The sequence below is a fragment of the Vipera ursinii genome (assembly GCF_947247035.1).
Source record: "Vipera ursinii genome assembly, chromosome: 10".
NCBI lineage: Eukaryota > Metazoa > Chordata > Lepidosauria > Squamata > Viperidae > Vipera > Vipera ursinii.
The window spans coordinates 8,418,248-8,430,849 of NC_139520.1; the positions used below are offsets into that span (position 1 = coordinate 8,418,248).

A 12,602-nucleotide genomic window follows, 5' to 3' on the forward strand; every position below is an offset into this window, starting at 1 on the left:
GGATCCCAAATGAAGAGAAAACCTACTGAATTTTTCTGATACATTATCCTAAACCAGCAGTCTATTTTCACATAATTTTTATCAGGACACTAAAGAAATAAAATGTGCTTGGCTTTAGAACACCAATATATATTCATCATATATATATATTCATCAATATATATTCATCACAGAACACCAATATATTCATCATATAACCATTGTCTATCCACTACAGGATGAAGGTCTCTTCTACATGTTTCCAACTAATAGGGTCTGGAGCTTTCTTTGCCAACTGGGGCCACCATACTTGCTGTTGTTGTCACTACATCTTGTTCCAGGTCTCTTTTGTGGACGCCTTTTATCAAGTGGAATCCCTTTTATGACTGCCTTGGTCCACTTCACTTAAATCAGCAAAATACCTCCAGAAAACCACTGAAAATGGGAGACTCAGTCAACTGCATGATTTCATAACTACCCTGGACCACTATGGTTGAGGACAGATCAACACAAAAGAGGCCTAGCCATTCAGTCTCCAACTGATCATCCATCCATCCACCCATCCATCCATCCATCCATCCATCCATCCATCCATCCATCCATCCATCCAATAATGCAAAGCCATTTAGAGGAGGCTCTAAGCTTTGTTTATTTGATTTTATCCTGCCTTTATTATTTTTATAAATAACTCCAGCAGCGAACATATATAATAGTCTTTCCTCCATCCCTTTCCCCCACAACAGCCACCCTCTGAAGTGGGTTGGGCTGAGGCAGAGGGGATGGTCCCAGGTCACCCAGCTGGCTTTTCATGCCGAAGGCGAGACGAGAAATCGCAATCTCCTGACTTCTAACCTGCTGCCCACTAGGCCAAATTGGCTCTATGAGAAAAGCGGAAGGAAAAAGAAGAGGACAACCAGCAGGAAGGTGGCTAGAGTTAGTCACAGTGGTGATGGGTGCATTGTTGGAAGACCTGAAGGACCAAGTTAGGGACAGATTGCCCTGGGAAAAAATCTATACGGTTGCAAAGAGTCATCAATGACTTGGTGGCACTACAATCAATCAATCAAAATATTACATCATTATTGCAATACTATTCCAAGTTAAAAAAAAATCAAGACAGCTTCATAAAAAGATAATCCACATACCAATACCATTCATGATGGGCGTCTCGTTGTTGACTTCGAGGACGCCGGGCAAATTGGCTTCTCCTTCAGGTTCGTTTAGCTCCTCACTGGCCTTTTGAGAGCCATTCCCCAAGTGAGAGGAATCCTTCTCGAAAGGGGCATCTCCGTTCTGCAAGCCGTTATGTGGCTTTTTCAGAGGCATGATTTGCAAGCCACTTGGCGTAGTCCGGTACGACACGGTTTTAGCGGCTCTGTCGTTGGAAGAGGCGGGTTTCGCTCCATAGCTTTTTTTTGGCTTCTGAAAGGTGGGGGTCATGCGCTTCCTTTTGTGGGAGAGTCCTTTGCTTTTCCCAGAGTCTGAGGGTCTGTGGGTGATTTTGTCCAGGGATGACCCCCTGCTTTCTCGTAAAAATTTGGGCACGTTGGCTTGTTTCCCGTGTTTAGTGCGCTTTTCCCTCGTGACGTGGAGTCCATTGAATTCATCAATGAATTCCTCACAGTGCAATAAGTGATGTTCTGGTTCCCATGTGTCTTCGTTGCTTCCATAACCTTTCCACCGTATGAGATATTCCCATTTTCCTTTTTTATTCTTCCTTTTGTCTACAATCCTTTCAACCTAATAGGAAAACAAAGCATAAGAAAAATGGTAATCTGCTAGGTGAAAAATAGTAACGGGTCAGGCGCAAGCAACCAGAGTCATTCGTGAATAGCTTTAGTTATCTATGTTACAAGAATCTCCCCAGACTCTTTGCTTTCCCCCTGGGAACAACCAGGTAAGATTTCATGGATCCTGGGAGAGCTGAGGCTGATGCCTCTTGTGGCTATGCAAGAACTCCAAGCTAGATCCCTGCTTAATTCCTCCTTCTAGCCTGGCTGGTAGTTTACCAACATAAAAGTTGGTAATCCCAGGCATGTCTACTTGGGAATTTCAGTGCCATCAGTGGGGATTATTTCTGAGTAAATATGCATATTTTTATTTTTTAATTTATTTTAATTCCATTTATATCCTGCCCTTCTCCGAAGACTCAGGGCGGCTTACAAGCTTAGCAGTAGCCTTCATTCTATGTATATGCCTGCTTATTAGGGCTTTCGCCCCCCCCAAGCGGCATTATTACAAAGTCAGCTTATTGCCCCCAACAATCTGGGTCCTCATTTTACCTACCTCGGAAGGATGGAAGGCTGAGTCAACCTTGAGCCTGGTGGGACTCGAACCTGCACTAATTGCAGGCAGCTGGTGTTACTTAAGGAGGCATTAGCCCACTGCTCCACCAAGGCTCTTGAATGGGGATAGAACAACTCAGTTGATAAGCAAAGCTATTGCATGGTTAAAGAATAAAAAAACTTCCATAAAGAAATTGTCCAGGTAAGGATTCAAAATCTGGAAAGGACAAGGGGATGTTTATGAGCTGTTTTCTGAAATATTCCTGGGTGCATTGTGAGACGTTTCTTCCCCTGAGAAAACCCAAATGACAAAACATGCATCATTTTGATGATAAAAGGCAAAGACGGCCCTTTTGTACTTGCATTGCAGCGTTACATAGAAGAAGCTCAGAGACACTGTTGGCATCACAGCGTATTTTGTGTCTTTCCCTCCCCTTGTTTCTCTGCAAATGGCTATTCCTGAGCACTTCTGAAATTTTCTGTGGATGACAGAGAACTGCAAGGTTTCGTTTTAAAGCAAACTTGAATCAGTTGTGGACAGACACCTTCTTTAGAACTTAGCCATCAACCTGGAAGGTTCTGAACATGCCTCTTTGTGGTGAGGGGTAGGACTCTTTGGAGGTAGGACTTCCATTCGTGTCCTTGCCCCCAGGCACATTTTCAACCTTGACATGTACAAGTCTAAACCAATGGCTTCTTTGCATTACAGTTGATTAATTGATCGGCATTAATTTGCACATGAAAAGAAACAACGGGTTGCATCCAAATTCTGTTCTCACTATAATCACAGGACGTTTATTCAATTCTGGACAACTTGTCTCATTAATCTAACTAGGGGATATATTAACCATGCTATCCAATTCAGCACTGTAATTGTAAATAAATAAAAATATAATCTGTTTTCTTTACTTTTAAAATATGCATAGTCATATTACAAAACACATTCCCAACTCCTTCCTAGCAGCAGAACGAATTCTTCTTTTTAACTGTCTAAGGTAGTTAAACTTAATCACAAAGGTATACAAAGAAAGTTATCTGCAAGCCAGGACAGCTTAACTACAATACCGTGTGAATTACTAACTAGTGTAAAACACACAGACGTACACAGCCTTTGAATTTAGTCAGTGCTTTTATTGTTGGGAGCTGAAAATAAATTAACAGAGTAACAGAAGAACAGAGTTGGAAGGGATCTTGGAGATCTTCTTGTCCAACCCCCTGCAATTAATATTGCAGTAGGTGGAGTAAATAAAAATTTAAGCACAAAAACAATTAATTGTTGCTTAAAATAGTGATATATATATATCAAGTTGGTTCCTCAACATGCTTAACCAGGTCAGTTAAAGATCTAGGGGCTAGTTCATAAGAATAATATTTAATTAAACTAATAATAAATTAATATTAATACTTAATATCAACAGTTAATTAATAAACTGATGTTCAGGTTCAGGTTTGTACCACTTGGTTGTAGGACTGCGTGTTTGCAATGTCTTTGTCCAATTTATGTGGCATTGCTATCAATGTCTGGTGTGATGGGTATTGCTATTCAGCCAGCTGTTGCAGAGCTCATTCTTATTTAAAGTTGACCTAGAATGACTTCCCAAGGTGACCCAGAAACCTCAATACCTAAGAGAAGACTTGCAACTGAGTTTCACCATTCCTAATATTGCAACTTCACCCCTGAACCACACTGTGGAGTCCTTGATGCTCTCTGAGCTTGTTGGTTTGCTTGCAGATGTTTCATTACTCAACTAGGTAACATCATCAGTGCTGGTGTGTGTGTGATTTGCTCCCTGTATTTATATATAGTAGCTTGCCCTGCCAGTGTTGGCAGAGTGTGATTTTCTTCTTGGTAGTTCCTTGACTGGGATATTGTTTTCTGCTTGATTGTTTCTCTGGAAGTAAACCCCTGCTTATCTATTGGCTGCTGGACAGGACATGTTCTGCTTTTTTTTTCCTTCTTAGCTTTAATCGTTCTGTTTGGAATGATGTGTAAATCTGATTTATCTCCATATGTCTATTGATGGTTGATCTGTCTGAGTGCCAAGCTTCCAGGAATTCTCCAGCATTTTTGAATTTAGCTTGATCTAAAATGTTCAGTTTCCCAGTTAAACTATGGTTGAATCTGTCCATATGTTGTGATATTAAGAAGAGAGATTGACTCAGACTTCCCCAGAGAATTTCTAGGGAGACTAGCTCTTTCCCTGCTTTGAATCCAGAATCTTACCTACACCATATTGGCTTTCACTTTAATTAACATTAATGCTAATGTTAGTTAGATTTGGACAGATTTAGTAGGTTAGTGCACAAAAACTAATGCATTTGTTTTATTTTTGATGTGACCCATTGGTAAAACCAGAACATGGGTTGATTCGAGTAACCAAGTTGTGCTGTACAAAACGTATTCCTGTCTACAGATGCTTTATTGTTAGAACTAGTTAGTGACATTTTTCTTTTTCCCCCTTTTATTTATTAAATTTATATAGCTGCCTATCTCACATACATGACTCTGGGTGTGTACAATCATGCAATCAAGTAAACAAAGATAAAAAACAATATAATGCAATTAAGAAAAAAATAAGAGAGATTTAAAAGGAGCTATAAATAACAGCACGGGAGAATGGATTTTTATGGTACAAGACGTCTCTCTTTATGCCAGAATTCTTTATGAACTTGAATATTTAAAATATTTTTTTCTTAACTGGTTCTAAGTTGAGAGAAAGTATTTACTGGTTCACCATAGCTACTTTTTAGGGAGTGTGTTGGTCAAATTTATTGTTCCAACCTTTCTGGTAACATATGATACAACTGTGAGGATCTCCCACGGTGTTTTGTGGTAGCTTTTAAGAATGCTACAAATGATTAAAAATTAATGACATTCAGTGAATGTCATTAGCAGAGTTTTTAAGCATAATATTGTGCACTCTCAATTAAAAGTATAGAACTTCAAATGTGAATTTAAAACATATAATGTGCATTTTAAAACTTATACTTTGTGCTTCTGTACTGGAGTTTATATATCACTGCAGAGGCTTAAACAGCTTATATTTCTTTGGCTCTTTGACTTTGACGGTGGAAGTGTAAAATATACAATACGGGAGAATAACAAACAACAGACATGAATGATAACAAAAGCTACCAAGAAAGAAATGAAGATCACCAAGAATGAAAGTTTCCAAGTACAACTCAAGCTATGGAGTTCTAAGTTAGACAAGATTCTCTCTCAAAGCTTTCTCAAAAATCCTGTCTCTGAAAATCCTGTCCTAATGCACCGTAGCTCTTCTTTTTCTGAAATTTTGGAAACATCCAATATTTTGGGATATTTTTATTTTGAATGGAATCATAGAAATTGGACTGTTTTTGAGAATACACCAAATCAAATGTAGAAGACAGACAGACAAGCTTGCAGTGGTCCAAAAATGAATGAAATTGGTAAAAGAAATACAACAATCAGAAGATGCTGAAACTGTTGATAAATGATAATAATTCAAAATCAATTCACAATGGAACTTATTCAAGATTTTATATTGCAAAGCACATATTTTAAGCCCTAGTTCACCCCTTTTAGCCTTTTCTAATATGTTTTTGTATATTTTTAATACTGTGGAGGGCGAAGACTACATGACTTTATTTGTTTTACTGAAATACTGATGGTTTCTTTTGTTTTCAATGGACAAACTTTCTGTCTTCTCCTAAACATGCTAAAATTGAGGTACATGACTTTCTTTAGAATTCAATATTTTATTTTTCAATTTGTAAAGGTAAAGGTAAAGGTTCCCCTGCACATGCGTGCTAATCTTTTCCGACTCTAGGGGCCGGTGCTCATCTCTGTTTCAAAGCCGAAGAGCCAGCACTTGTCCGAAGATGTCTCCGTGGTCATGTGGCCGGCATGACTAGACGCCAAAGGCGCACGGAACGCTGTTACCTTCCCACCGTAGTGATCCCTATTTTTCTACTTGCATTTTTACATGCTTTCGAACTGCTAGGTTGGCAGAAGCTGGGACGAGTAACAGGCGCTCACTCTGCTACGCGACACTCGGGATTCGACCCGCCAAACTGCCGATTTGTAGCAATGGTTAAAATAGTCAGCAAACTGTACCTCAACTGTCTGAAAGAACCTAACTTTTTATTTTTATATATAAAACATGCTTGGTCATCCATTTATTTATTCATAATATTTTGTAGAGACTTTTAGATATGAAAGCTAAAATATGACTCTGTAAAGTGTGCTACAAATTAAATATTGTATATTAATTTTCCCCAAATCCATATGGGGAAGAAAAGACCCTCCCCCCTCCTTTCCTTCTGCATTGCCTCAAAATTTCCAAAAAATTTACACTTCTATGCAAACTAGTGAGGCAAGGAAACATCTGTTTCAACAGATCTCAAATTTCAAACAGATTTCAAGCATCTCTTGAGAATATCCCACCACTGGCTATACAGATGGCTCTCTCCACACTGAATGAATGTTGAATCAGGGAAGGCATATATGGGAAAAGAACCTCAAGGAAAACTAATAACAACCATGTCCTGAAAACCTGGAAAAGCTGGGTTCCACCTCAACAAAGTGAAAATCTTGATCGTTACATTGAACGATATTGTTTTACTGGAAAACAAAACATGACATTTTTTTCAAAATAAAGTTCGAAAGAGAGGAAAGAGAATAATCACCAACACGTATGCCATTCCCCTAAATAAACAATTTAAATAAAATGAATAAATGTAACATCACGAAGTATATACATACTCTTTAACTGAAGATATCTGGGAATTTTTTAATAGCTAAAAATCACCTGGAGGCCAACCATTTCGCCTGAAGAAGCACAAATGAAATTTGTTGACTGAACAAACTACGGATGCAATCATTTCATTTAATGAAAACAATTTCAACAGATGACTGTATCTGTGACATTTCTAATGATCAATTACCAAGGTCCTATTCAAAGCTTATGGGAACTATGAATAATTCAAGGTCTCCAGTTTTTACACCTTTGCACTGGAAAGACCCGATTCTAAGAGTCTAATTGATTTTTCCAGCTACTAGAATCTAAAATATCTCGTTTCCAGTGACCCAGAAGATATAGAAAGTATCTTCTCTTTGATCTCTATTTCTTAAAATTTCCTGTAATCTTGCCAGTCTCACGATACAAAAAAGATGTTGAGATTCTAGAAAGAGTGCAGAGAAGAGCAAGAAAGATTATTAGGGAACTGAAGGCTAAAGCATATGAAGAACGGCTGCAGGAATTTGGTATGTCTAATTTAATGAAAAGAAGGCCTAAAGGGTGACATGATAGCAATCTTCCAATATCTAAGAGGCTGCCACAAAGAAGAATGGGGTCAGCCTATTCTCCAAAGCACCTGAAGGCAGGACAAGAAGTAATGAGCCTTGCAATTAGTGCAGGTTTGAGTCCCACCAGGCTCAAGGTTGACTCAGCCTTCCATCCTTCCGAGGTAGGTAAAATGAGGACCCAGATTGTTGGGGGCAAAAGCTGACTTTGTAATAATGCCGCTTGGGGTGTGTGTGAAAGCCCTAATAAGCAGGCATATACATAGAATGAAGGCTACTGCTAAGCTTGTAAGCCACCCTGAGTCTTCGGAGAAGGGCGGGATATAAATGGAATTAAAAAAAAATAAAAAAAATGGGTGGAAGACCATTAAAGACAGATCTGACCTAGAACTAAGGAGAAATTTCCTGACAGGAAGAACAATTAATCAGTGGAATGGCTTGCCTCCAGAAGCATGGGTAGTCCATTACTGGAGTTTTTAAGAAAAGACTGGACATGCATTTGTCTCGCATTTGTCTGAAATGGTATAGGATCTCCTATACAGGTATACAAGAAGACGTCAAAGATCCCTTCCAACTCTGTTATTCTGTTACTCTTTTATATGATATATCAGAGGTCCCCAACCTTTTGGACAACAGGGACCGGTTCTGTAGAGAGAGGTTTTTCCGTAGACTGGAGTGTGCATGGTTTTGTGTGCTGCATGGGGCTTTGCTTGTTTGTGCAGACCGGTTGCTGGCATGCCGTGGCCCCGGTACCGGTCCATGGACCGGGGATTGGGGACCCCTGTGATATATGACCATTTTGCTACCTAGTTCCACAATACTATAGTTGATTGTTGCTGAACATCTGTATGGTTTTGAATTTCCATTAGCTCTCATATCGTAGTTTGAATTTGTGAATGAAGTTATTGCTCTCCCACTCTCGCTTACCGAAAACAGAAGGCCACTTTTGTAGGGTGACCTCAATATTTGTTAAAGGTAAAGGTAAAGGTTCCCCCCCGCACATTCGTGCTAGTCGTTTCCGACTCTAGGGGCCAGTGCTCATCTCCGTTTCAAAGCCGAAGAGCCAGCGCTTGTCCGAGGACGTCTCCGTGGTCATGTGGCCGGCATGACTAGACGCCAAAGGCGCACGGAACGCTGTTACCTTCCCACCGTAGTGGTCCCTATTTTTCTACTTGCATTTTTACGTGCTTTCGAACTGCTAGGTGGGCAGAAGCTGGGATGAGTAACAGGCGCTCACTCTGTTACGTGGCACTCGGGATTCGACCCGCCAAACTGCCGACCTTCTGATCGACAAGCTCAGCGTCCTAACCCACTGAGCCACCGCATCCCTAGTATTTGTTACTGAGGCCTTATTTCTGACAGTGAAAACAATGCAGAAGATTTTTAAGAAAAAGATAAGATTTTTACCACAATTGTTTTTGTTGTGTATCATCACTGATTGTACTGTTATAGAAACCAAATTGATGCTGAATTTAATAACAGCTGCAAGACTTTTGGTAGTGCAATACTGGAAGAAGGAGGACCTGCCTACTATTGAAGAATGGACTTTGAAAGTTTCGAACTTGGCAGAAATGGCCAAAATCTCGGCATGTGTGAAAGATCACTCGCAACAGAGATGTATAGTGGAATGGAAAAGATGGATTGATTTTATTCAGAACAAAATATGGGACTACAAAGTATCATTTAGCATTTGAATAGTTATTAGTTATTGTAATTAGAGGCTATATTTTTTTTCCTATGGCTAAGGAGAGTTAAAGAGTAATTATAGTAATTAGAATATTTTAGAGTATGATGTATGATGTAATACCCTGTATTCGGCTCTGGAAAGTCGGGGTGGGTGGGTGTTGGGATGGGAGGGATGGGGAGACGGGTGGGGTAGATGGGGTATATATTTCAAAAATGTATTTTAAAACTTTTCAATTAAAAATTTTTTTTGGTACAATTATAATTCAGCTGACCCAATATGACAATCTAATCTTGACTACCCTAGAATGGGATCTCCCTAGGCGATAGCTCACAAAGAGGCAGCTCAAGCATCCTACTAAATTCAAAGAGAATTCTTAAAGCAAAAGGAACTTTGTCATTTAATCCAATGGACCCTTCTACTATTAAATCTGAGAGAAAGAGAGATTGTGTAAGTGCTCTTAATGGACTGCATTCTTCTCCTGCCTTACAGTGAAGATTGGGTGCTGATTGTGGTTGTTTATCTGCTATCCTCAGTAGTAGCAATAGAAATGGATCATTTGGGCAACAGTAAAAAAAGAATGGACTTCGGGTTTTGCACGACTTTATGTCTTTTGGGTTTAATCCAGTGGGGTCTCTTTCAATTTTTACAGCCTAAATATGTTAACTGAAATCGTGCTATTAGAATCTGATGTAATCTAGCCATTAATGCCCTGATCAAATTGGAATCCACAATCTCCAAAACTACTACCGTATTTTCCGGCGTATAAGACGACTTTTTAACCCATGAAAATCACCTCAAAAGTTGGGGGGGGGTCGTCTTATACGCCCAGTCGCCTTATACGCCGGAAAATACGGTACTGGCTAGTCTTGAAGTCTTCCTTATTTTGTTGATCCATCTGTGGATAAGTTTGAGAAAAGCAAACAAAACATGAAGTAAAAATCTAACATTTTTTTAAAAAAAACAAAATTGTAAGCTTGCTGGGAAAAACCGTGTTTTCCCCCTTTTTACAGAAAACTCCACCAATTACTTTCTCTGCCGTTGCAGAGGAGCACTGTGGAGGGGGTCCAAGGGACCTGCCTAACCAATAAATGACATGCCAAGATCTGGACTAGTCTGGACAGAACAATATTTTGACCAGATTTCATTTCAAATGCAGTTTACAGTGAATTACAGCTAAATGATTACTCCTTATATATTTAATGCTTTCCTTTTGGTCAGATTACATATGACAACTTGGAAAGAGATTTTGGGTGTAGTTCTGGGATAGGCAAGTTACATCAGTCAACACTGGAATCCCAACACAGGAAGGGATTAGTCTAATACTAATGCAGGAATTCGAATTAAACCATCCCTGACAACACATTGCTTGAATGTGTTACAATGGTGCCTCTTACTCTTTGGAAGTCCTTATTCCTAGGAAGAAGATGGCCCTCTCCCCTTTGCATTTAGGATGCAATTTAAAACCATGTTGTTCTAATGGGCATTTGACCTCTTTATTAGTTCTACTGTTATCAGGTGCAAAAGACAGGTCCACATGTGAAGGTCCAATTAAACTGATTTATTGCTACATAGCCTACACACAGGACTCTTTTCAACTAATGGTTAGCACTTGCTTGGAGTTAGATAAGTGTCCACTGAATCAAGGGGGATTGGACTTAGTTCGCTTGTGGCTATGTAGGGATTCTGGGCTGATCCCTCTTTTAACTCCACCCTCAGATTCTGTCACTCCTTCTGCGGGTGCTTCTTGTACATTTAGTTTTACTTTGTTTGGACTTCATAATTTAGCTTTGTGTATACCCCACTGGGTGGCTTGCCAGCCACATTCATAGCTGACTAGGGAGGCTTATACACAGGACAAGCATGCATAAAGAAACAAATAAATAAATAAAGCTTCCAACTGAGTTTACTGTTCGGAAGCTTTTCTTTGTGACATTCAATCAGAATGTTATAGCTTAAGATGCCCCTTTTTTCCATTTCTGATGTTAGATGTAATCACCAAGAGCCTTGGTGGAGCAGTGGGCTGATGCCTCCTTAAGTAACACCAGCTGCCTGCAATTAGTGCAGGTTCGCATCCCACCAGGCTCAAGGTTGACTCAGCCTTCCATCCTTCCCAGGTAGGTAAAATGAGGACCCAGATTGTTGGGGGCAATTAAGCTGACTTTGTAATAATGCCGCTTGGGGTGTGTGTGAAAGCCCTAACAAGCAGGCATATACATAGAATGAAGGCTACTGCTAAGCTTGTAAGCCGCCCTGAGTCTTCGGAGAAGGGCGGGATATAAATGGAATTAAAATAAAAAATAAAATAAAATAAAATTATTCAACTACAGTCGAAGCTCAAGCTAATGGGCCATTTGGACGGAAGGGGCGATGTTGAATTTGAATGTCTGTTCAGTGTAATGGGTGTCATTTATATAATGTGGGTCAGTTTGCATCTATTTGCCCAATTTGGTATGCTGCCTACTCATGTGACTCTCACAATAACACAAACGATGTCAATTAAGCATTACATCAGTGATGTTAAATGATGCAAGTTAAATAAATTACGTCAGTGGCTTGGGTTATTTCAGATACATTGGATTTTGTCCATTATTGGCAGCAATGCTTGAACTCAACATTTATCTGTTACATCCAAAGTCCATTAAGTAGGGCTCTATAAAATCTAAGATTTACTTCAGCTGGAAATGAAAACGCCAGTGCTTCCTTTGAGAATGGAGCACACAATAACTCTTTTTCAATGCTAGGTTTGCATTTCTGGAACCTCATCTCAGCTGATGTATATGTGAGATCATCAATTTTTTCCTTTTTTTTTGGATAGGCTTGAAAGAACTCTTCACTTCAAGTAGTATGGAACTGGAACAAAATTGATGGAATTACCTAAAACCCAATCTAATGACTTTAGACAAGGAGACATGGCTCTGGAAATTAGCAAGCTTTGCACTGGTTGCTGCTAAACTGAGACAATAGTTTATCAAAAGTTTTTAACGCTTTCTAATATTTTATTTGCTATTAAAACAGTTTAATAACACAGAAAGTTCTTACTGATTTTTTTTGTATATTTTAAAGTGTTTTATTAATGTGTGGCCACTTTTGTGCAGGTTTTACCTTATTTGTTATGACTGGCAGTCAAAACAATAATTAGATTAATTGACTAAAACCAACCAACAACATAACGAAGAAAGGTATAGGACCATAGCTATGAGTATTGTGCTGAGAAAATACGTCCATTTGCAAGCAGCAAAATTACAACACTTGATACTTATTTAAGATGCCATAAATTGAGGTCAGCATATGCTAGTGAGCAAGAAATGTTTGCTCTTTTTTTGGGGGGGGGGAATAACTGAATACTACTGATGTAAGCCAGATAAGA

At 39.2% G+C, this 12,602-nt stretch overlaps 1 protein-coding gene across 1 annotated transcript in view; it reads right to left on the reverse strand.

Moving 5' to 3' along the window:
• The window catches only part of CDYL2 (chromodomain Y like 2), a gene marked incomplete at its 3' end in the record, with an annotated part of 64,410 nt that overhangs the window by 31,760 nt on the left and 20,048 nt on the right, over positions 1-12,602 (reverse strand). Inside the window, exon 2 of the mRNA XM_083370600.1 lies at positions 1,125-1,719. Coding sequence (XP_083226726.1) covers positions 1,125-1,719 — 595 coding nt within the window. The remainder of the gene's footprint in view (positions 1-1,124; positions 1,720-12,602) is intronic.